This window comes from Narcine bancroftii, chromosome 2, assembly GCF_036971445.1.
Source record: "Narcine bancroftii isolate sNarBan1 chromosome 2, sNarBan1.hap1, whole genome shotgun sequence".
NCBI classification, from domain to species: domain Eukaryota; kingdom Metazoa; phylum Chordata; class Chondrichthyes; order Torpediniformes; family Narcinidae; genus Narcine; species Narcine bancroftii.
The window spans coordinates 143062188-143088393 of NC_091470.1; the positions used below are offsets into that span (position 1 = coordinate 143062188).

Consider the following 26206-nt stretch of genomic DNA (forward strand, 5'->3'; position numbering starts at 1 on the left):
AGTAAAGAATTAGGCCTCAAATTGGAGGAAGCACAGAAAATATTTATTATGATAGCCTTAGCTGTAGCAAAAAAATGTATAATGTCAACCTGGAAATCAGAAGAGAGCCTGAGAGTACAGCAATGGTACATCGAAATGAATAAATGTATTCCATTGGAAAAAAAAATAACATATAATTTTTAAAAAATAACACAGTATTCGAACAAATTTGGGAACCATACATGGAACACAATGGAGAGGGCCTACCGCAGACCTCCACCCCCCAAAATGATAGAATGAGAAGAAGACGAAATGAACTGACCCAGTGTGTAAAAGCAGATGACACAATTTTTTTGTTTATTTTTATTGTGTGGTGACATTGTTTAATGGGTTTATTGTATATGTTGAATGTTTAGTGGGTAGGGAGGGGGAGGGAAGGGAGGGGGGAAAAAATGGGGAGAAAATGACACTGTGTATATTCAAGAGGGAAATGTTTGTGTGTATTTTGGTTAATATGGTTCATAGTGTGAAAAATAATTTTGTTTAAAAAATAGACAAATGACAAGAAGTTAAAATCAGATGTTCTCACTGGACCTGCAGAGATCAGAATGTTTTGGAAGAAATAATTGAAAGGCAGGATGTAGATAAGAAATAGAAGGTCAATATTCAGACCCTTGATGGATATCAAACATAATGTTGCAGCAATATCAGAGAAAAATATTAGAGCAATCAAAGATTTGTCAAATTTTTTGACAAATATTGATTGTATGCAATATTTCTGTATAAAAGGCTTTCATTCTAAATTAAAGATGGAAGAATAAATAAAGTAATCCCCCTTTCAAACAGCTCTTGACCTTACTCTGTACGGGAGCTTGAGAGCGGTCATTTATCATATAATATGAGACAGTTAATGAGTGATTAAGCTGCATCAGTAAATCCATAAATAATGTGAACTTCACTTATGGCACAAGGAAATGTCCAAGAGGTGAAATTCAACTGAAATCTGTAATGTAATTGATCTTTTCATTTCTGTTGTTATATTTAGAATTCAATGAACCTCAAAAGGTCCTGTTCAGAGGGTATTTGCATCTTATTTGATATGCAATGTTGTTTCAATTTTGTTTGAATTTAGATACCACACCATTTACAATGATTATGAGAGCCAGATTACAACCATATTGTAACAGCCAACTACAAAAAGGTACTGTGTGCTGCTGCTCTTGACTGCAGACAAAAACACTCTTCTTAGGAAATAAATATAAAAATTAAACAAGACAAAATAAAGGTAATGCTTGTTCTGTGTAATTCACTGACAAATAACCACTTTAGCCATACTTCCTATTTTGCTAACTTAAATTTCAAATGAAATAATGAGCACTTCAACTCACAAATAAATTTACCAAAATTTTTTTAAAAATCGACATTAATTGGTTTGCAACAACTACTCAATACATGATTGCATGTTGAATAATGCCCAATATGAATGATTTTATGCAATGAGCAGTAGCATTGAGTAATGTTGGGATTGAAAGTTCTGCTTTGCATCCAAGTTGTTCACCAAAGAGTTAATGCAGCCCTGTACTTCACAGACAGGTAGAAACTTGCATTCATAGAACACCTACTTCTGGACGCCCCTATCCACTTACTGGCGATAACTCTGGTGGTGTGAACAGTTATTCAGGAAGTGTAATAACCAATTGTCCACAGAAGTTCCCATACACAGCAATAACCTTATTATCCATTTATGAATGATAATTAAGGGATAAAAATTGTTAAAGACATAGCAGATGCTCCCCATGCAATAAGAACATGCATAGTAGGAACAGAACCTGTGGCCTCTGTTGAACAGGATGTCCAAATCAAACTGCTTGCATTTAATAGATATCTTTCCAACTCCTTCATATTTATGTTTCCATGTAGAAGCCTCTTAAATAGGATTACTGTATGGCAGTCAATTCCAAGCTCCCCCCACTGTCCGTGCAAAATATTTCCCCAACACTTCACCCTTAAACTTCCTCCCACTCAGCTTAAACACATGTTCCCAAATGTGTGATGATTTTATCCTGGAGAAAATAATTCAAAGTGTCCACCCTATCAATGCCTCTCATGATGTATCTCTATCAAATTCTTTCATGTATCAGCGTCTCACACATTTGCCACAGGAGGTACATTTCACAATTTGTTATTTATAATTAAATTAAAAAAATGATGGGTTGGGGTTCACAGAACTTAAATGGATGCTCCCTAACAGAATTGAAAAGAGCAAAACATCCGTTGAAATGTGTAAAGAAAATATAATTTGTCTTTTGCTGGTATTGTGAGTCAACTTCCACGAAAACTGAATTTTACATCTATATCATGGAAATTCGACTATATGATTCGTGGATTAATTTGTATTTTATAGAGCACTACGAATCCCCTCTAATTTTTCAATGAGCCCACAACAACTTGCATCCAAGAGAGTGATTTATTCTGAAGCTTCGGATTGTGCCAGAAAGTGAATGCAGTGCAGGAAGGCTGAGACAGTTTCATGTTTTAGCTTGTTTTCAATACAGTACTTATGCCATGGCGCCTTACTCAGAGATCAGCAGGAAAAAAAATATCTTTGTTGTTGCTGGAATATCGTAGCATTTAACTTCAGTTGCAGTTTTGCAAAACCATTTTAAGACACATTCAAAATTTCTATGGTTTTTACTTTGAACTTTTCAATCTCCTGCACATAATTACACTAATTTCCTTAAATTATAGTTAATGTTTCTAAAGCCTAATTAATAAAGTAGATCAAGTTCACGCATTTATTTTTAAACTCTGCTGTTACTGATATTTTTGTTTTAGACAATAGACAATAGGAGCTGGAGTAGGCCCTTCGGCCCATCAAGCCAGCACCGCCATTTTACAGATCATGGCTGATCACTACCATCAGTACCCCTTTCCAGCCTTATCCCCATAACCCTTAACTCCTTTGCCCACTAGAGTCTTATCTAACTCTCTTTTGAACATAATCAGCGAATCTGCCTCTACCACCCTCTGTGGCAGAGCATTCCACAGATTCACACTTCTCTGGGTAAAAAAATGTTTTCTCATCTCCGTCCTAAAGGGCCTACCCTGTATTCTTAAACTATGCCCTCTAGTCCTCGTCTCCCCCATCATTGGGAACAAGTAATCCAACTTCACCCTGTCTATCTCCCTGATAATTTTGTATACCTCAATCATGTCCCCCCCTCATCCTTCTAAACTCCATTGGATACAAGTCCAGTTTTCCTAGCCTTTCAGCATATGTCAACCCCACCATCCCTGGAACTAACCTTGTAAATCTGCGCTGCACACCCTCTATAGCTAGTATGTCCTTCCTCAAAATTGGAGACCAGAACTGGACGCAATACTCCAGGTGGGGTCTCACCAGGGCCCTGTACAACTGCAGAAGGGCGTCTCTGTTCCTATACTCCAATCCCCTCTTTATGAAAGCCAACATGCTATTAGCCTTCTTCACAGCTTTCTGAACCTGCATGCTAGTCTTCAGTGACCTTCACATTACAATTTATTGTTTTATGTTGATGTGAAATGAAGAATCAACATTATAATTCTAGGATTACTGAAGACTTAGATTATAATTCACCCCTAGTAGATAGCCATATTAATAATTTTAAAAATCACATTATAATCTGCTTTTGGAGTTCATTCAAATACAGTACAATGAATCTCAGAGGCAGAGAATAACAAGTTTAGTAATTGCGAATGCAGATGAACATCTAGGACATTCTAGGTGATATTGTTTCACACACTTGTGCAGTTGCATGTTGTTTACATGGTAACAAGATCACAAACAATTTAGAATCAATTGAGATAGAGGCTCAGATAAAAATTAAACATCAAAATACATTTTAAATTCACCTAAATACTGAAAGTGTTGTATAAATAAACTTGATAAAAATCGATTGCTATTCCAATGATAACACAAATGAAGAAATTGGATCCATCCATCTGTGTTCAGTACTTGTATAATGTGGATAGCAAGGAACCTTTAAGCTTTAAAGTCAACAATTTTGTTACGAGTTTAATGATGCGATATAAATGGTCCAGTACAAAAGATGACAAAAGGCAAGTAAATTATGTTGAATGGTCTTTTCAAAATATTAGTGCATTACAAAAAAATGGCTGGTTTTCTTAGTACACTATCATGCTGCTACAGTTATTGACTGTTATCTAATCCCTATAGCTCCGTAAAAATTCCTGCAACAGTTCAGGAAAATAATAATCATCAGTTTACAAAAATGCTTCACTGTAGCTGAAGAATTTTGTAAAGAAGTTCCAGTATGGTCAAATAAGATACTTTGAAATTGTAACCAATGTAAAATAATCTCTCAAAAATAAACTTAAATTCAAAATCAAAGTATTCCAATTAATTCTACTCACAGATGGATACCTTTCTTCATCAAGCACTTATTTGCCAAGAAGTTATAAGAATCATAAGTTTGGCCAAAAGAACTAATTTTCTGTTGAGTATTGCTTCTTGGCTGTACTCACTGCCCTAGGCATAGCTCTTCCAAACTCAATGGAACTAAATGAGTGAAGGTGAACAGAACCAACAATCGACACTTGCATTCACATTTTATGCTAACAGCCAACAATGTATTTCTATCCCACAGACTCCCAAGATCATCTAAATTCTTCCAAATCACATCTTATTTTCCCCAAATTTCATGATAATGGAACAAGCAACTCAAATTTCAATAAAAGGCATTTTTAAAAGGGTTGTTTTAGTGGCCTAGAATGGATTTAACATTCAGAGGTTTAAATAAGTTCACATTGGTTTCTGCAGTAGATTGCAATTAACAAACTATTTTTGCTGTATTTTTTTTAAACCTTTCGCACTTTATTTTGTCAAAAATCTATTTTAAGTTCTGAAGTAAGAATATGGAAAAAAATATTTTAAAACCCCCACAATTCACAATAGGAATTTGTATTTCTCAGGTGTAAAACATTTTAACACTTTTAACAGGCTAGTTAATAACAAGTATATTTAAATTATTCTAATCTATTTGATCAGCTGGAAAAAATAACTTCCTTCAGAATTACTATTAGATATAGCACATCCTTTAATAAGAAACAAATCACTATATATTTCCATACCTCACCATACTGTCCAAAGCTCTTCAGTCCTACACATAAAGCCAACAGCTGTTAATCCAATTTAAACACTCACAAGTCAAAAACTTCTGAACTGCTTGTGAAAATAAAGGAGTTTAATCAGGATTTGGTGAGCGTGGTCAGGCAGTTAGTTACATGAATATTTTTTTTTTAAAACACGTTGCAACACTTGTTTAGAGATTCTGCATTTTATATTAGGATGCCTGTAGGCTATGACGACAGCTGCTTCAATGAGGTTGAGCAGCGGAAAAGGAAATCAGATCAAAGTCCTATCTTAGAGAGAGCCGCAGGCGTTATTAGGAAGCAAAATACCAACAGGCTCGGTGCTGGCTCATGTTAGAAGACATTTAACAACGTACATTTCCCTAAACAATATGCAAACATATTCCTACAAATGTTCTATTTAGTATTTCATAAATTGACTAAGGAATAACATTTTTGCCCAGCATTTCATGTCAAGTGATAGCAATGAATTCTTACCTATCAACTGAATCTACGACCTATTTTTCTAATCGGTAATCTTGCAGCTTTCAGAATGGAGCATGTACAGACTGATAAATTGGGAGGATGAAACATTTCCTCATTTCTTTCAAACAGTTTCAAACTTAGTATGTGCAGAATACCAAAATATTCCATTGCTTATTGTAACACAGATTCAGTTCCAAGTTTAATCTTCAGATTCAGCTACCAACGATCAACAACTCATGTTAACCTAATTTCCAAACAAGACAGGCCATTATAATATTGGGGACTATAATAATTTAAATACCTTCACCCTAGTTTATTTCAATAGGTTATACTGTTAAAGCCATATTGAGGATTTTAACTACTTAAAAATCAGCATCTCTGAAATCAAGTTCAATACATTTATTTGACAATAATATCATTTGTAGAGAGTTGGGATGAACACATTTACTCTTTTACTACTGTTTGCATTCTACATCAATATGGTCATCAGTATTTCTAAATATCAGCTTTCTCATCTTGCTGTTGTAGACGTGGTTTCAACAATAAATTCAACTTCAAAAGCACAATTATACCTTATTTTTCACAACAGCTATTCTTAAACTTCAATGAAGTACAAGTCTGCTCAATCCTGAAGTTACCTTTTGAATTCAAACCATAAAATTGGATCTTCCATCATTTAATAAATATATCAGTGTGACAAGACTCATATCACCAGGTTCAGGTACAATGGCTGACATCAGACACTGAAACAACAGATCAGAGTCTAATTTGAGGTCTAATTGCACATAATTTATTATTGAATATTTTTGTAGTTTATTTACAGCTTGTTTACATTTCTTTCTTTGCTTATATTTATCTCTTTTATAAACAGATAATTTTCTTGAGTACAGATAACATTACTGCTGAGTAGAAATTCCGCCTGGCTGAAGGAAAAAGAATCTTGTACTCTTGACAATAAATTTGAACTGGAACGGGCTTTCTTATTCAGCTCTATTGATTACAAGATGCAAACATTTACAGGAAAAAAAGCAAAATTTGCCAATGTTTTGACTTTGAGAAATTCAATGACCATTAAAAGTGTATAGTTGGACAAGGAGAGCAACAATGAGTCAATCAGGGCTCATGATTAATAGAGAAAACTTTATAGTAACTTCTAGAGTTGACACATTCTGCTAAATGTGAAATCCAGAAGTTACTGACAGTATTTCTTTGCTATTATACCGTGTGTAGGAGCCATTCTTGAGAGTATTCAATGATCATCTATTGGCAATGTAAACATATTGAAAAGGTTACTCCTTGCTAAATGAAGTTCTACTGAAGTACTATTGATGTTTCTTTGGCTTGGCTTCGCGGACGAAGATTTATGGAGGGGGTAAAAAGTCCACGTCAGCTGCAGGCTCGTTTGTGGCTGACCAGTCCGATGCGGGACAGGCAGACACGATTGCAGCGGTTGCAAGGGAAAATTGGTTGGTTGGGGTTGGGTGTTGGGTTTTTCCTCCTTTGCCTTTTGTCAGTGAGGTGGGCTCTGCGGTCTTCTTCAAAGGAGGCTGCTGCCTGCCAAACTGTGAGGCGCCAAGATGCACGGTTTGAGGCGATATCAGCCCACTGGCGGTGGTCAATGTGGCAGGCACCAAGAGATTTCTTTAGGCAGTCCTTGTACCTTTTCTTTGGTGCACCTCTGTCACGGTGGCCAGTGGAGAGCTCGCCATATAACACGATCTTGGGAAGGCGATGGTCCTCCATTCTGGAGACGTGACCCATCCAGCTCAGCTGGATCTTCAGCAGCGTGGACTCGATGCTGTCGACCTCTGCCATCTCGAGTACCTCGACGTTAGGGGTGTGAGCGCTCCAATGGATGTTGAGGATGGAGCGGAGACAACGCTGGTGTGAAGATGGGAGCAACCATTCAGCAAGCAATAGTACCACATTCATGTCTCACCCACGGCATCTGTTTGAATGAAGTGGTGTTTGAATAAAATAGCGGCACCCAGGATGAAGAGCCATCTGTGCTGCTGGGGCCACTTTCCCAAAATGTCTCCTTATCACTGCTTAGTAAGAGTCTATATCTTTATTAATATATTATTAATACTTTATCTGTAAACTTGGGGGAGGAGGGGTGTTAATTATGATGGTTGCATAGTTAGCACAGTGATTTTATTGTCCAGCCAACCTTAACTATGTTGCTGTTTCCCTCATTGCATCAGGAGTGCTTCCAATTATATGAGTGGCATGCCAGTTCAAAGAAACTTGAAGTGGAGGTACACTACTATGCAGGCATCAACTGAAGAGTCGCTGTGGAGATGATTTAGCGTAAGACATGAGGCTGCATTGAAGATTGGAAGAGATGTTTTTACCTGCTGAAGGTCAGATCGTACATTTAAATTGGAGCATTGAATTTATATTTGCATTTAATTTAGCTCTGTGATGAAATGGAAGCTGCAATGGTTGGGAATAAAGGAAAAGTAAGATTAGAACTATTGTTGAAAGAGGAAGTGGAATTCTGCTTATTCTAAGTAGCCCAAAGTTTTTAATTACAGGCAAAACCAGCCAGGAAGAGGCTCTCCCAGATGTTTTCTCCCTCCCTTCTTCTTCACCACAGTTGCTTCCAGTTGTTCTGCTCACAAGAGCTGAGCCCAGATCATGCTGTTTCACAGGATAATGCTGTGTGTAGTGCTGATCCTCCAGTGGAAGAATGTAGAACCATTGACTCATCATCCCAATAGCAGGTGACACCGTGATGCTCGTTGACCTTGTAATTGTAGAATTCAACCATGTGATTTTTGTTGATTGTTCAAGATGGTTGCTCAAATCCACTAGCAAACTGTGCTTTGGAAACATGGACAACATATAGTAGATATCTCAAGGCAATAGAGAAACATCACAAGAACCCCTTCAGTCATCCAAATCCACTGGTGAACTAATGTCATTATCCTCTTCCAGGCCCACATCCCCACCATCAAGGCTACAATCATACTCAACAAAATTCAATGGGTGAGTCAGATCATTTGTTTCCCTGAAAATAAATTCCTACTCTGAGTTTCAAGGTCTGGAAAGTCACACGATATTCCTTATAAAAAGTAACATCCTCACCAATTCATGGTGATCCCTGAGCTAATACTGTACCAATCTTGCTGAGAAGCATCCATAAAAGTACCATAAACCAAGACTCTCAGGTGGGAGCACAAAGAGGTTAAGTGCAAACAATAAAGAGCATAACAGTCCAACTAACTCACTCTATGATCAAGCACTAACTGTTCCAGCTGTGGCAGAGTTTGCAGATCCAATACAGGACTCTTTCATCTCCTACAAAACTGTGGCAGAAGTTATCCTTGTCTGTGAGAGTCTGCACAAGACTCATGGCATCCAGAGCTGCATTCTGGCTTGCTGTGGTCTGTAGTAATAGAACAGTAGTTCTCAAACTTTTTTTCCCCCTACTCATATACCACCTTAAGTAATCTCTTCCTAATGACTGTGGTTAGTAAAAGATTACTTAAGGTGGTATGTGTGTTGGAAAAAAAGATTGAGAACCACTGTACTATTGGATACTTGGTAGCTCTTTTTAAGTCTAGTAGTTCTTGAGCGAGGGGTCTTATAATGTCTGCCCGATGGTAGGAGAGAAGTTCATGGTTAGGGTGTGTTGCATCTTTAATGATATTCCTCGCCCTGTCCAAATAGACTTGATGGTAGGCAATTGCATTCCAACAATCTGTTGGGCAGTTTTCACTCCCGCTGGAGTGTCTTCCTATCTTGTGCAGAACAATTCCCGTACCATGTCAAAATATTATATGTCAGCCCACTCTCAATAGCACACCTATAGAAATCCAATAGTATTCTAGGGCAGAGGTGTAACTTCCTCATACATTTAAAAAAATAAAGACATTGTTGTACCTTTTTGATCAACATTGATGAAGTCAAAGACCATGTGAGATCATCAGAGATATGGACCCCAGAAATTTGAAGCTCTATAACCATTCTACCACTGCTCCACTGATGTAAATTGGGATGTGTGTGTAGCTTCCTGCACATGTAAAATCCACAATGATCTCTTTTGACTTCTGGGTATTGAGAATAAATTGTTCTCAGCACACCACATGGCTGGGTGCTGAACCTCATGCTTATAAGCCTGATCCCCTGTGATCAGGCCTTTATAATTAAATTTGAGTTGTATATGGGAACGCAACCTTGGGGAATTCCGGTCGTTGTTCAAGGCGATACTGGAGGAGAAAATATGTCCAAACTAACAGACTGAGGTCTGTTAGTAAGGAAATCCAGAATCCAATTACAAAAGGATGAGCTGATACCATACAAACAAAGTTTGGTTATCAGCTTTGATGGTACAACAGTGTTGAAAGCCAAACCATAATCAATAAATAGTATTAATCAGATGCCGCTTGAAAAAATAAATTCAAGTTTCAAAGAACAAGCATCCTATCAAGTTCAATAGACTCCACAAAATTATTTGTATATTTGGAAATAATGTGCTCCCTGGTATTTACATTTTTACTTTAACCTTGTATTACATTATGATTTGACATTTGCCTACATCTAAATACAGTTCAGCTTTTCACATCATATCACATGACAGGATTTTGTCCAGTCATGCTACAACATCAGAGTGTAATAAATATCCTAATAAATATCCTCAGCAAGGCAAAGCTTGCTGACTTTCATATACTGCATGTTCCAACAGGTTTCTCAGAACAAACATTGCAAGTGGAATAAAGAACATGCAGAGTGAGGGGAAAATAAATAATTTGTCAATATGCAACCCATTATAAGCCTGTGGTTTTTGATTTCTTTCACTTCAATTAAGATCTGCCATCCCTCAACTGTGCATCATCTGTGTATCTGATAGTTGAGTCAGAGAGAAGAAAATGCATCAGAACTGTCATGGCATAACCAAAATTGAGGCAATCCTTTGCCTAGAAATTTTTTTTCTTTCTTTGGCTTGGCTTCGCGGACGAAGATTTATGGAGGGGTAATGTCCACGTCAGCTGCAGGCTCGTTTGTGGCTGACAAGTCCGATGCGGGACAGGCAGACACGGTTGCAGCGGTTGCAAGGGAAAATTGGTTGGTTGGGGTTGGGTGTTGGGTTTTTCCTCCTTTGTCTTTTGTCAGTGAGGTGGGCTCTGCGGTCTTCTTCCAAGACCGTGAGGCGCCAACATGCACGGTTTGAGGCGATATCAGCCCACTGGCAGTGATCAATGTGGCAGGCACCAAGAGATTTCTTTAGGCAGTCCTTGTACCTCTTCTTTGGTGCACCTCTGTCTCGGTGGCCAGTGGAAAGCTCGCCATATAACACGATCTTGGGAAGGGGATGGTCCTCCATTCTGCAGACGTGACCTACCCAGCGCTGTTGGATCTTCAGCAGCGTGGATTATAGTCCCAATAAAACACATGAAATTTTTCAGTGCATGACAGGTTAGCAAATATTTTGTTGGAGAGCTCACATATGCAAAATTAAAATGAGGACCCAAATTTTGCATTCACAGAATAGGAAGGGAGAGCATTGGCAAAAAGGGGCAGACAGAGCTGTACATGCAAAGTCATATGTTTGCATCCATTCCACTGGTTTTAATCTGCCTTCAGGCATTCCCCTCTCACGGCTAGCGCATACATATTCCACCAAGACAGCCATTTCTTTTCAACACTTTTGAAGTCCCTTCTCCTTTTGCCTTGCAGGATAAGTGTCAAGGAAGCAACCCCTCAGTATTCAGAACTTTTCTAGTCCCAGTGTTACAAAGCTGGATGATCATGTGCTGATTACCATGGGCTTGTCATGCAGCCAATCAATTATTCAGTGTTTGAATTCACAGTGATTAGACAAAGGACTAATTAATGTATCCTTTCAGATCTCACCACCCCTCATTGCACTGTTTGTTCCCACCTCATGAATCTGTGCCTTCCCCTTACCATTACTCTATTCTTTTGTTTCCATCACTCCAAAATTGCAAGAAATTCCCTCTCCTTCCAATTTTACTGAGGCCGATTGACAACCTGAATGCCAATTGCTCTGCAAAAATCTGCTGTTCTCTCTCAAGGTGCCATTTATGCTACCACTATGGGTATTCTCACAGTGGTCCGACATTTTCCCTACAGCCAGTTAGACTAGTTAGGCTAAAACCTAGCTACATTTGGTTTTATGTCCACCGGTACACTCCTCCACTGGAGATAAAGACCTTTTATTTCACAGGTAGGAATAAATAAAAATAATCATTCATTAAAACAAACTTGGAAAGATTTTATTGTCAGAGTACATCACATACAACCCTGACATTCTTTTTCCTGTTGGCCAGGTAGAATTACCCTTTATTGGTAGTGCAAAAAAAATACTCAACACTACGGTTGAAATGTTCATGTTTCCACCACTTTGAAATTTCACTTATTTTTCTAAATTACTCATTATGGAATTGTACAGAAAAGAACTGGGATAAACATATTTAAGATTCAATTTATTGTCATGTAATAAAAACACTGTCATATTACACAAAATTGCCTTTTGTCTGCTGTAAGGCAAAAGTGTTCACCATCAGCAGAAATTGTCTAAAGCACCTCTTACAGTCAAAGGAGAAACAAAAGAATTCCCCCAGAATCACTGAGAGTCCGTGGATTCCCCTCCATTGCTCCCACAGCCTCAGTCCAGTCCAAAATTCCACCATTCGGAAGGATTGTAGTCAATCTGCTGCTTCTCAGCCATATTCTTGTCCTCTCCCTTTCCCTATACCCCTTGATGTCAAATCCAACCTCTTCATAAATATATTCAATGTCTTGGCATCCACAGCCCTCTAACAATTTTTCCTGATTCAGTATTTCTGGACTGCCTGCATCATCCACCAACAAACCAAGGAAACATTTTGTCAAGTCCTGTCAGAATTTTGTACATTTTACTTTCCTTTTAAAACTTGGTTACACGATCCATTCCAGGCTATATATGTTTCAATAGCTTGTATTTCAGGGGTCAAAAAGCTGACCATCAGAGTGGGGAAATGGAGTCCAGAGACATGCAAGAGACTGCAGGTGCTGGAATCTGGAGCCAAACACAATCTGCTAAAGGAGCTCAGTAGGAGAAAGAGAACTACAGGTATGACCCCCGCTTTACGAAAGTAGAACATCCCTACGAAACTTTGCATAAGCCAAAATGGCGTAAAGTGAAGACCCACGCTCCTGTTCGGCTCCGAATCATGGGTCCTCTACCGGCATCACCTATGGCTCCTAGAACGCTTCCATCAGCGCTGTCTCCGCTCCATCCTCAACATTCATTGGAATGACTTCATCACCAACATCGAAGTACTCGAGCTGGCAGAGTCCACAAGCATCGAATCCATGCTGCTGAAGACCCAACTGCGCTGGATGGGTCACGTCTCCAGAATGGAGGGCCATCGCCTTCCCAAGATAGTGTTCTATGGCGAGCTCTTCACTGGCCTCCGAGGCAGAGGTGCACCAAAGAAGAGGTACAAGGACTGCCTAAAGAAATCTCTTGGTGCCTGCCACATTGACCACCGCCAGTGGGCTGATATCGCCTCCAACTGTGCATCTTGGCGCCTCACAGTTCGGCGGGCAGCAACCTCCTTTGAAGAAGACCGCAGAGCCCACCTCACTGACAAAAGACAAAGGAAGAAAAACTCAACACCCAACCCCAACCAACCAATTTTCCCTTGCAACCACTGTAACCGTGCCTGCCTGTCCCGCATCGGACTTGTCAGTCACCAACGAGCCTGCAGCAGACGTGGACATACCCCTCCATAAATCTTCGTCCGTGAAGCCAAGCCAAAGAGAAGAGAGAGAAGACCCATTCACTACTATTGAAGGCTATTTTCGTAAAACCCATTCAAATTTCTTTCAGATTGCAAACACAGGTTTCTTTGTAAAAGCACATTTGTGTTAAGTTGAGTATTCATAAAACAGGGTGTATCTGTATTAACAATTCAGGCCAGAACCCAAATGAGGATGGACTAAGAGTTGGTGTCATTCTTCTTTGGCTTGGCTTCGCGGACGAAGATTTATGGAGGGGGTAAAAAGTCCACGTCAGCTGCAGGCTCGTTTGTGGCTGACCAGTCCGATGCGGGACAGGCAGACACGATTGCAGCGGTTGCAAGGGAAAATTGGTTGGTTGGGGTTGGGTGTTGGGTTTTTCCTCCTTTGCCTTTTGTCAGTGAGGTGGGCTCTGCGGTCTTCTTCAAAGGAGGCTGCTGCCCGCCAAACTGTGAGGCGCCAAGATGCACGGTTTGAGGCGTCATCAGCCCACTGGCGGTGGTCAATGTGGCAGGCACCAAGAGATTTCTTTAGGCAGTCCTTGTACCTTTTCTTTGGTGCACCTCTGTCACGGTGGCCAGTGGAGAGCTCGCCATATAATACGATCTTGGGAAGGCGATGGTCCTCCATTCTGGAGACGTGACCCATCCAGCACAGCTGGATCTTCAGCAGCGTGGACTCGATGCTGTCGACCTCTGCCATCTCGAGTACCTCGACGTTAGGGGTGTGAGCGCTCCAATGGATGTTGAGGATGGAGCGGAGACAACGCTGGTGGAAGCGTTCTAGGAGCCGTAGGTGGTGCCGGTAGAGGACCCATGTCATTAGGGATTGTCAAAGTACATGAGACAATAAGCTTGAATAGTTTGTCCAACAGGTTCACCTGGCAACAACCTTAAAAGATCCTCCTGCAAAGAAAATTGATGCTTGAAAACATCGTGATTCTGAGAGCTCTTCAAGTCTTTGGAAGTGCAAGAAAGGCAACATGCAGTTCTGATAAATGTTCACAAGTCAGAGATGCTTTCTCCTGCAGGCCAGGCAGAATTATCTCTTAATGGTGATGCAAAAAAAATCAACATACAAGAAAACAAATAAGGAAATGCAACCAACTGTAATATAGAGAGAAAATAATAAAGTACAAAACTAAAAATCTCTAAATGAGTCCTGTTTGAGTTTGTTGTTAAGGAGGGGTAGTAGCTGTTCCTGAACCTGGTGATGTGAATCTTGTGACACCTTTACCTCTTTCCTGATTGTAGCAGTGAGAACAGAGCATGCACTGGGTGACGTAGATCCCTGACGATTGCTGCTGTTCTCTTTCTGAAAGAGGCATTCTCTGTATATACTCTTGATGGTGGCGAGGGTTTTGCCTCTGATGTCCTGGGCCATGTCCACTACCTTTTGAAGGGTTTTACGCTCAGGGATATAGATGTACTGGGTATTGGTGTCCCCATGCCAGACCATGATGCATCTGATCAGCACACTTTCCACCCTAACCCTAAGTTTGCCAGGGTTTCCGATGTCATACCAAACCCCTGTAAACTCCTGAAGACGTAGTGCTTTCTTCATAATGCCATTATTGTGTTGGTCTCAAGAAGATCCTCTGAGACAATGTCTCTCAAGAACTTGAATTTGCTCATCCTCTCCACCTCTGATCTCCCCTTGATCACGCGATCGTACACCTCTGGCTTTCCCTTCCTGAAGTCAACAATCAGCTCCTTGATTTTGGTGACATTGAGTGTGAGGTTGTCGTTGGTGAACCTTTCAACCAAGTTTCAATCTCCCTCCTGTATGCTGACTCAGCAAACTGAGACAAACAGTCATAGATGTATAGTGAGTAGCAGGGGGCTAAGAACACAGCTCAGGGTGCTCCAATACTGATGGAGACTGTGGAGATGTCCTTACCAATCATCACCGATGAGGGAAGGATGACAGGCAGAGGCATTTGATTGAATTGGAGCAGAGGCAAAGAAAATAAAGTGGTTAGGTGGAGGAAGATGGGTCATAGAGGGTGGAAAAGGGTGACGTGGAAACAAACGCTGCCGGTGCTAAAGTCTGATGAGATATGGTCACAATAGTGGTATAATGAGATAGATGAAACAGAAAAGGGGAGGGGGTGAAGAAAGTGGAGGGGGGGGGGAAGAATGCAATAGAGCAAATATGAGTGGAAGATGATGGAACCAAAGAAGGTGAGAGATGAGAATGGGTGGGGACTGGAGGATGAAATGGAAGTAGCTCGGAAGAAGAGGGAGGGGACTAATTATTTTGAAATTCTATAAATCAGAGAATTGAACCTTGTGAATTATGGCCGAAGCAACTTTATTTTTGCTGATTAGTTCCTTTCTATAACAGTGTTAGCAGAAGGAAAGATTGCAACATCAGATATAGATCTTGAAATCACAGTTTCCACACAAGAATGAAATCACTTTTTCTAAGATACCTACACGGCCATCAAATGAACAATTACTCATACATTAATGTTCATATCCTCATACCTTCCTCTGCTCCTGTTCCCCACCATCCTCATCTTTGTGGGTGGAGTGGGAGATCTGGAAAGTTTATTGAGATGTACAGGGTAAATATCTTAGAGTAGTTGAAGTTTGGAATGGGCCACCAGGGTTAGTGATGGAAGTAGATATAATAGTGGTATTTAAAGTAAAACACAAAAATCTGTAAACACCATGGTTGAAGTAAAAACACAATGGAGAAACTCAGTAGGTCAAATAATATTCTTTATATTGCAAAGGTAAAAATACATAACTGACATTTCGGGCTTAAATCCTTTATCAGAGTATACAAAAATGTCAGGTGTCCAAAAAAGAGTGGGGAAGCAATGGTTGCAAAGGCAAAAGGTGGAGAAGGGAGGGACATAACAGCAGCAAGCAAGGAGGGATGGCTGGGTGGATGGAGAAGGAAGGAGGGAAAAGTCGATGTTAATGCTATTTAGCCGGAGAGTGCCCAGATGGAAAAAACAAGTGTTCCTCTAATTTATGGTGGTCTTGGTGGGATAGTACACAAGGTCCTGGATAGACATATGAATAGGAGAGCATGACACAGAGCTGAAATGGTTGGCTTCTGGGAGGCCTCTATCACTAATGTGCACCATCACGATCTCTAATGTGAGGACGGAATGAAGGTGCTCAGCGAAGTGATCTTCCAGTCTGCACCCAGCATCTCCGACGATAAAGGGAGCACTGAATGCAGTCAATCGATCCAGAGGATGCACGAGAAGTATTGCTTCACTTGAAAGGCCAGTTTGGTGCCCAGACCGTGGTGAGTGAGAAGGTGTGGGTGCAAATGTGGCACCTCCTGCAGCCACAGGGGAAGGTGTAGGAGGTTATTGTGGAGAAGATGCGTCTGGCTGTGGGATCCTGTTGTAAGTGCCGGAAATTCTGTTGGATGCAGAGGCTGGTGGGTGAGGACAAGAAGGATTCTGTGTTTGTTGTGTCTTGGGCCGGGGGGGGGTTGGGGGGAGGGCAGATGAGCAGGAAATGGAGGAGATGCAGATGAAGGCTGTTGATAGTGGTGGTGGAGGGGAGTCACATTTGTGGAAGGCAGACATTTCAGAAGATCTTGATTGGAAGACCTCATTTTGGGAACAGATGCGGCAGAAAGGAATAGAATCCTTGCAGGGGGACAGGGTATGAGGAAGTGTAGTCAAAGTAGTTGTGGGAGTTAGTGGGTTGGTGGAAAGCTTGTGTCCAGAGATGGAGAGAGATTCAGAAAGGGAAGAGCGTTGTCGGAAATGGACTAGACGAGTTTCAGATTGGGGTGGAAGTTGGCCACAAAATGAATGAAGTTGACAAGCTCATTGCTGGTGCACAAATCATCCGGATTAAAAAAAAAGTGACGTTTAAGATGTTTCTCGAAAGGCACAAGTATGGAGGGAATAGAAGGCTGTGGATCACGTTCCAGCAGGAGAGTTTTAGTTTAATGTGGTATCAAGCTCAGCGCAGACACTGTGGGTCCTGATCTTCTATGATGTTCAATCTCATATGAATGCCTTAATATTCTGAAGAACACAGTGCAGGCATAGAATATTACATTATGGACTGCTTTGTCATGACAAATGGTTTTCTAGCAACTGGCAAGTCTATTATTATAATACTTTATATTATAAGTCTTTTGAGCAGCACTTGGATAACCAAATGTATTCAGGTAAATCTTGCAGTTGTTCCTATCTAATTCTGCTTTTTGGTGAGACAAGATATTTTAGTCAGGTGTTTGATTTTTTTTAAAGTTGAAAGCAGCATTCATGCAGCCAGCTGCTGAGCTTTTCTGTATTGCCCTCAATGTTTATAGAATGGTATGACTTTCTGTTTGTATAGATTCCATTTGAAATATGGAACACAAACAAAAGCACAAAACCAATCTATATCTGAAACTTACCAGGAAAGATGACCAGTCCCGAGGAAATTAAAAATCTGCTTTGAATGTCTTGAAGTCATGAAAAGCCATGATAGTTATGAATGAGGCTCAGGCCATCACACATCCTCCACCCTTGGAAAAGCAGCCAATATATTAAAAGACACATCCCACCCCAGCCACCCTCTTTCACCCTCCCCCATCAGGAAGAATATTCACAAGTACAATGTCACATACCATTAGATTCAAGGACAGTTCTTTCCTGCCATTAGACTCCAAATTAACCTAATACAGTTCTGCTGCCATTGCTCCATACTAACTGATCTCTCTCTGTAACAGCATTTCTGTACTGTATCTCACATTATACTATGCAAGAGATGACTAACTAGTCCACTTGCAAAACAACTTCTGTCATGACATCTTGGTACATGAGACAATTAGCTTGAATAGTTTGTCCGACAGGTTCACCTGGCAACAACCTTAAAAGATCCTCCTGCAAAGAAAATTGATGCTTGAAAACATCGCGATTCTGAGAGCTCTTCAAGTTTTTGGAAGTGCAAGAAAGGCAACATGCAGTTCTGATGAAGGGTCACAAGTCCATGATGTTGATGGTTTCTCTTTCCACAGGTTTTGCCGGATCTACCCAAGTTTTTATTCCAGCGCTATTTAATTTCATATATGCAGCATCTGCATTAATTACATTGTGTAGTGGGCAGTATAATTTGATCATTAGTTTTGTAATTAACATTCTTTTGAGAGCAAGAGCAAAAAGGTCCACAAGGGTGAGCGAAAATATTAACAGCACAACTGCACTTCATGCCTTCATGAAAAATGTTTGGATTTTGTTTTGCTGTCTTCATCATTTAAATACAAAATAAATCATTTCAGCATAACTTCTTTCCAAATATTAAGAGGCCGAAATCAGGCCAACATGATCACTGAACAAAGAGCTCTTATCTACAATGTCAATGTCTGATTGGTGTCCCTTACAAAATCACACCTGCAATTTGTGGACAAGCTTTGTTCAATGCAATCAGGTCGCACAAGTTCATACTCTTTTTACACTAAAAACCTGCATTACCGCGTATGCACAACCCATCTCTGGATGCTGACTGACATGTGAATGTTCATACTACTTAGAATCTTACAGGAATGGTTCAGAATTGCATTAATCTTTGCAATCTGTTGAAGGAGTTTCCCCAAACCAAAAAGTTATTGTTGCATGTAATCATTTTAAACAATGCAGTCGCTGACAAGGTTGTAATAATGCAGAAAGTTCTAAACCACTGAATAAAGAGATGCAGTTAAGACGAAAAAATGATTTCAGTTTATTATGACACAGTAAACGTATCAATTTATTCATACATTTCAGTGTAAAACAAGCAGATATTACTGTCAATTATCATCAAGAATTGCCCATGAAGAAGTCATTCTGAATGAGAATTGCATTAGTCAATACACTTTGTTACAACAAAATGCTTCAAAACTTGTTTCATTTATTCAACGTTTTTGAATGATTTATTTTTGAAATTTCAAAATATAACTAAAATTGGAAATAAATAACATAAAAGTCACCATTTATATTTTAAATTCCACCGAATAAACAAATATATAAATCAGTCACTTGTAATTAAGAAATCTGCAAACAACAAACAAGAATGAAACCCTGAGCTACAGGGAGAGGTTGAGAAGGCTAGGGCTTTATTCCTTGGAGTGTAAGAGGATGAAGGGTGATCTTACAGATTGCACAATCATGAGAGGAATAGATTGAGTAAATGCAGAGGGTCCTTTTGCCCAGAGTAGGGGAATTGTTAACCAGACTACACAGTTAAGGTGAGTGGCAAGGAACCTGTGGGGTAACTTTTTAAAAAAAAGTGTGTGGTGAATGTATGGAACAGGTTGCAAGAAGAGGTGGTTGAAGCAGATACTATTGCAAGGATGCAAGTGGGACAGCGTGGGTAATTTGGGCCGAAGTGCCAAATTAACAATATTGGTAATTCTTAGATAACAATACTGTCTCTGGAAATGGGCTGTTTCTCACTGAATTTGTTTTGTGCTACTATTGAATTGGATAAACCTAGCTGGATAAAATCTATATGGTTCATAATTTACAGATTTAATACATGGTACAACAATAGAATGCTAAGTGCACATCAAGGACTAACAGTAAATAATGATAAGGGCTATGTACTTAAATCAATTCATGGTAAATCACAGATGAATAACCGCATAATAAAGTCTGAGCTATTTTGTTCAAAACTTCTGACCAACATACATTCCTAAACAACAACAATGCTCAAAAATGGGGTTCACCACAGATCCTTGCAGAATAAAGCTTGATTTTCTGTACATGTCTGAGAATAAATATCCAGATAATTACAGTAGACAAGAACAGAAAGCACAGAAAATTCAAGCAAAAAATAGACTACACTACACTGACCTTCTGTACTAACCCCTTATCTTTCTTTTTCTTTGACAATTAACAATAAATCAGTCTCCTTTTTTTTGGTTATACCAAGCAACCCAGCCTCTACAAACTGAGTACTGAATACCAGATTTCCTATCTTCCAAGTGAGCAAATAGCTATTTCCCCCACTGACTGACCCACCCTTCCTTTTGAGACAAGTCCTTTACTCTGGGCACCCCATGCATGGGAAACATCAAACACCTGCCTATTCTGTTAAACCCCCAAGAGCTATTTTGTGCTTCGCCTCTCATTCCTTCCTCCCCCCTCCCCCATCCCATCCCACCAGCTCAAAACAATACAAGCCGAATCATCTGCTTCACTTGACAAACCCACCACTCCAGGAATCAGCATCACAAACCTTTGTGTAGAATAGGGAGACCAAGCCCATAAATAATATTCCAGACATCTCACCAGCCAATTTGCCTTCCTATATATACAGTAATTTATAGTACGTTTACTAACTAGAAAGATTGTTTTTAAATCCCAGCCTCAGGTTTTGCCCACCCCACCTATTTGCTCTCCCAGCACGCCCTCTGCCATTCAGTCGGCCACGACAGTGCTGTATCTGCGAGCATGGTGCATCCAGGAAGGTCCAGACCGCTCTCTGCTTCCTGAGGCAGGCTCGCTGGGCTCAGCAGGATGCAGGCAACTTGGCCCCCACTCATGGACGGAAACACGCTGCTATTGTTAACAGTGCAATCAGCCTCGCCAGGCACCAGGGCCCGGGGGAGCTCGGCTGCGGGCCGCGCCGGGGCCAGGAGGGCAGACGAGCAGGGTCCCGAGGCCGGGCCGCCAGCGCCCGGTGCAGGGGGCTGCGAGGGAAGGCGGCTCGCGGGGACGAAGCAGGTGGGGTCAAGGGAGGCGAGCCTGAGACCCCGGCTCCCGCTCATCCACCACCCCCCTTCTCCGAGGCGAACACACGACCTGGGGGGGGGGGGGGGGGGGGGAAAGAGGGGGCGAGGAGGAGGACGCCACGGTCTGCCTTACCTCCGGGATGTCATGGCGTTGGCGGCCGGGGATGGGGAAGCGAGGAATGGCCACAAACGGCCGCTTGGCAACCACCAGCCTATCAGCGCCCACTTCGTGAGCGCTCCGTGCGCGAGCCTCCTCCCATCACGCGCTGACCAATCAGGACGCGAATCCCGCCCTTGTCGGCGCTGGGCAAAGGTCCGAGGATGGCAGTCGCGCGCCCCCCCACCCCCAGCGTGCCCTCTGCGCGCCCCCCCCCCCATCGCGCGCCCTATGCGCGTCGCTGCAGTGGGGAATTCGAATCCCACGGCAGGAAATAGAAATTAAAGTTTTCCAACTGGTGTAAAATAAATATGCCAACCTTCTGACCGTGAGCAAGGAACTGGCTCCAGAAATTGTTGGATGGTTAACAAAGGTTCACTTACTGCCCCACCAGCCTCCGCATCCAACACATCCTCCATCACAATTTCCTCCCCCCACTACCTGACCCCACCACTAGACACATATTCTCCCCTCCGCCCCTCTCCGCCTTCCACCGGACTCCCTCGTCCACTCCTCCTTCCCCACCCATCGTCCCTCTCCGCCTTTCACTGGACTCCCTCGTCCACTCCTCCTTCCCCACCCATCGCCCCGTGGCACCTTCCGCTGTGACCGCAGTAAATGCGCGACATGCCCCCACTCCTTCCTCACCACCATTTGGGGCCCCAAACAGTCCTTCCAGGTGAAGCAACGCTTCTCTCGTGAATCCGCAAGGCTTATCTGCTGCATCCGGTGCTCCCACTGTGGTCTCCTCTACATCAGAGACTGGGAGATCGCTTCATTGAGCACCTCGGCTCTGTCCACCGCAATCACATGGATCTCCTAGTGGCTGCCCATTTCAATTCCCCATCCCATTCACTTGCTGACGCATCTTTTCATGGTCTCTGCCAGGCTGAGACCGCCCACAAATTGGAGGAACAACAGCTCATCTTCAGACTGGGCTCCCTCCAACCGGATGGCATTAATATCGACTTCTCTGGCTTTTGTTAAACCCCTCTCCCCCACTTCTTCCCCCAGCTCTGTCTCTCTCCCTTTTCCCTGTCTCCTTTCGCACAGACATGATCAATTCTCACCTCTTCCCTGATCATAGCCAATGAACACCAATGTGTTGGTCTGATTCCTCCCCCAGCCGGCACTGTCCCTATTCTGAGATTTCCTGCTTCTGGCTCATTCTGCTTATTCCTTGAAGGGCTCAGGCCTGAAATGTTGGCAAAATGTCTATCTCCTATGAACGCTGTGAGACCGGCTGAGATCCTCCAGCATTTCTGTGTGTCTTTACTACAATCACAGTGAGGACAGACTTTTGTATTTCACTCAACATAGGTTCAAACCCCAACTTGGGTGATGCAATCCCATCTCTCACTCATGTCCTTCAAAGCAGACAATCTGCTCTTCTCTGGGTAGCCTATTTGTAACTCCAGGCCCATTAATGTGAATGAGGGAAGTTGCTGGTGGCTATTTGTTCTGGAGACACAAGAGACTACAGACACTGGAATCTAGAACCTCAAAAATACAAACTGATGGAGGATCTCAGCAGGCCAGGGTGCTGGGAAATGGACAATCAACTTTTAACAAAAACACACAGAGAAATGATGGAACTCAGCTGATCTCGCAGCGTCTGCAGGAGACAAAGATACATTATAATGTTTTGAGCCTGTGTCCTTCTTCAATGTATAAGCAAGAACAGGAAGGCATCAGAATAAAGACTAAAGACTGGGAGGAGAGGAGTCCAGACCAACAAAAGGAGTTCATTGGATATGATGTGAGGAGAGAAGGGGATAAAATGGGTGGCAACCAGGAGCTGCTACATTGGACCACAATGACAGAGCTCAGCAAAGCTGTCAGTATTTGACTTCATAACTGCTACGTATTTGCTTTCAGTGACTGGTTACTGAATTTCTTCATTTATCAACACTTCTTTCTCAGTCTAACACTGTTTTAATAATGTGCTGTTTTTCTTTATTTTCTACTATTTAACTTCACATTTACTCATGTCAAACCACACCTGCCCTCTTACTCATTCTGCTAAATTTGTTCTGAAATCTCTTTACATCCCATCACATGAACACAGTTTAGTGTTGTTGACAAACTTTCAAACATTGTTCTGGCTTTCTTGATCCAATTTATATCAGTATATTGTGAATCTTTCTTTCTTTCTTTGGCTTGGCTTCGCGGACGAAGATTTATGGAGGGGGTAAAAGTCCACGTCAGCTGCAGGCTCGTTTGTGGCTGACAAGTCCAATGCGGGACAGGCAGACACGGTTGCAGCGGCTGCAGGGGAAAATTGGTTGGTTGGGGTTGGGTGTTGGGTTTTTCCTCCTTTGCCTTTTGTCAGTGAGGTGGGCTCTGTGGTCTTCTTCAAAGGAGGTTGCTGCCCGCCAAACTGTGAGGCGCCAAGATGCACGGTTTGAGGCGATATCAGCCCACTGGCGGTGGTCAATGTGGCAGGCACCAAGAGATTTCTTTAGGCAGTCCTTGTACCTTTTCTTTGGTGCACCTCTGTCTCGGTGGCCAGTGGAGAGCTCGCCATATAACACGATTGTGAATAACCTTGGGGAAAATACTGATCCCAACAATACAGCATTCATAAATATTTTTATTCAACTCTCTGTTCCCCATCCATAACCAATTATTAATCCATGCCATTAGCCCCTGTAAAATTCCCATCGTCTGGTCTTGAGTTGTTCAGAGATCCTAATGGTTTGACATCTTGTACAGTCGTTACCCCGGACTGGAGTTGGGGATCAGGAGTCTGAACAGAGTGTAGAACTAGAGCCAGGGCAAGGGTCCATACTGTGGCCAGACTCAACTGGCACATGAGACTCTGGTTTGCTTCTCTCACCTTTAAATAGCAAATTGCCATTCATAAAACAGTCCCAAATTGAGATAGCTTTGGAAAATTATCTTTGGGGCCATCTGCTTCCTGAGATGCAAGTTGTGCCTTACCCCAACGAGTTACATTAATGAAGACCATAACTTTTTCTGACTATAATAGGTTCCTGTTCTTAATAGCTCTTATAGAAAATATTGAAAACACTCCAAAAAATTTAGACATGAGTTACCTTGCTTGTCCCAATTTAAAATCTGTCAAGCCACCCTGAATTTATGACACTCTGATCTAATTAATTATCTTTGTTTTCTGCCACTTCAAAGTCACCAGCAGGAGAACTTTGTATCGTTTCCCCCCAGTTTAAAATCTGTTTCTGTTACCTAAAATGCCTAGAAATCAAAGCACTAAAATAGCATTGTACTTTCTATAACTACTTAATGATGAAGGGAGCCCTATTGAAGATGACGTCATGTGTACGATTGGCACTGGGGAAATGCACATGTACTGGAGTGAAGCTACATAAGGTGGTGAATGAACCTCAGAACATCACACCAACCCCTCCCCTCCATGGACTCCACCTACATCTCCCGCTGCCTAGGAAAGGCAGCCAATACACTGGAGGACCCACCACACCCCAGACACACTTCCTTCTCCCATCTCCCATCAGGCGGGAAATCATGCACCACCAACAGGTTTAGAGGAGTTTCTTCCCTGCAGCCATCAGGCTCTTGACTAAACCTCACAACCTTACTATCATGTTGCACTTGCTTGGTACTAATTGATCTTCCTTTTCACTACAACCTTATACTCTGTGAATGGTGTTCTTCACACCGCCCAATGTTAGAGATATCCTACTCCTAGAAGAACCCTTTTCAATGTATTAGGAATAATGTGACAAAAAAACTTAAACTAAATAATTTTGCCTGGAAGTCCCCAGATCAATTTCCTTATGAGCCAGGCTTTAATACAAGGTTGCTACAAGACATTTCAAAATATGCACAGTATGCATTTTAATGTATGAAAAATTTATGCAAATATAATGCCCCCGGTATGCTTTTAACATTCCCTCGGTAATAATGTGATTACATCATTGATCACGAAGCTTCTCCCCCCTTGCACTTCCTTCCAATTTTCCATATTTTTTCGTGGATTCTGAAGTAGAGAATCCGACATGTTACAGCCCTCTGAGGGAAGAAATTCCTCTTCATCTCTGGTTAAATGGGAAACCCCTTATTCTGAATCTGTGTCTCCTTCTAAAACCTACCCTATACATTTTCACAAGATCATCTCTCATTCTTCCAAACCAACAAGAATAATCCCGAACCGTTTAGCCTCTCATGTTCATACTTTAATCCCAGGAATTGACCTAGTGTCCTTTAATTTCATTTCATTTTAATGCAGAGATATGGCACAGTAACAGGGCCTTCTTACACACGCTACCCAAATACATCCACGTGACCAATTTACCTACTTACCCCATACGTCTTTGGAATGTGGGAGGTAACTGGAGCACCCAGAGGAAACTCATGTAGACACGGGGAGAACATACAAACTACTTACAGACAGCAGCAGATTCGAACCGCACCTCTAATAGTGTTGCGCTATTACGCTAACTGTGGCACCCTCTACATTCCGCCTCCAAAGCAAGTACTTCACTTCTTAAATATAGAACCCAAGATCTCCACAGTTTTTCAAACAGTGTGATTTACTTTGCAGTCAAACTTTACGAAGATAATAAAATGGTCTTGAAGCTAATTCACAGTTAGTAAAGATGTTAGATTTGCTTCTTAGATCTTGGCAGTCACATAATGTCTCGAAACCCTACAAGCCATGTGCTGGAAAAATTTGTTAATTGAATCTGCCGTCACGGATATGGACGCACCAACTCTCAAGACAAGAATAAACTCCAGAGGGTTGTTAACTCAGCCTGCAACATCGCAGGCATCAGACTTCCCTCCATCATGGACATGAGGCAGTGTCTTAAAAAATCAGCCTCTATCTTCAAAGACCCCCACCACCCAGGCCATGGCCTCTTCACTCTGCTACCATCAGGAAAAAGGTACAGAGGCCTGAAGACAAACACTCAGTGGCACAAGAACAGCTTCTTCCCCTCCGCCATCAGATTCCTGAATGATCAGTGAACTGAACCACAGACACTTTTCATGCTCTATTATTTTTATATATTTTTTATTTAT

General features: G+C 41.6%; 1 protein-coding gene across 2 annotated transcripts in view; it reads right to left on the bottom strand.

The window, feature by feature from the left end:
* Positions 1-21242, bottom strand: part of ptpn11b (protein tyrosine phosphatase non-receptor type 11b) — a 115366-nt gene extending 94124 nt beyond the window's left edge. Inside the window, exon 1 of one of the 2 annotated variants that reach the window (XM_069918350.1) lies at positions 21161-21242. In XM_069918350.1, the coding sequence (XP_069774451.1) occupies positions 21161-21174 (14 nt within the window). In that variant the 5' untranslated portion in view covers positions 21175-21242. Of the gene's footprint in view, positions 1-5109; positions 5332-21160 lie in introns of those variants that run through there. The other variant, XM_069918351.1, reaches the window with a different exon arrangement.
* Positions 21243-26206: the final 4964 nt, after the last annotated feature.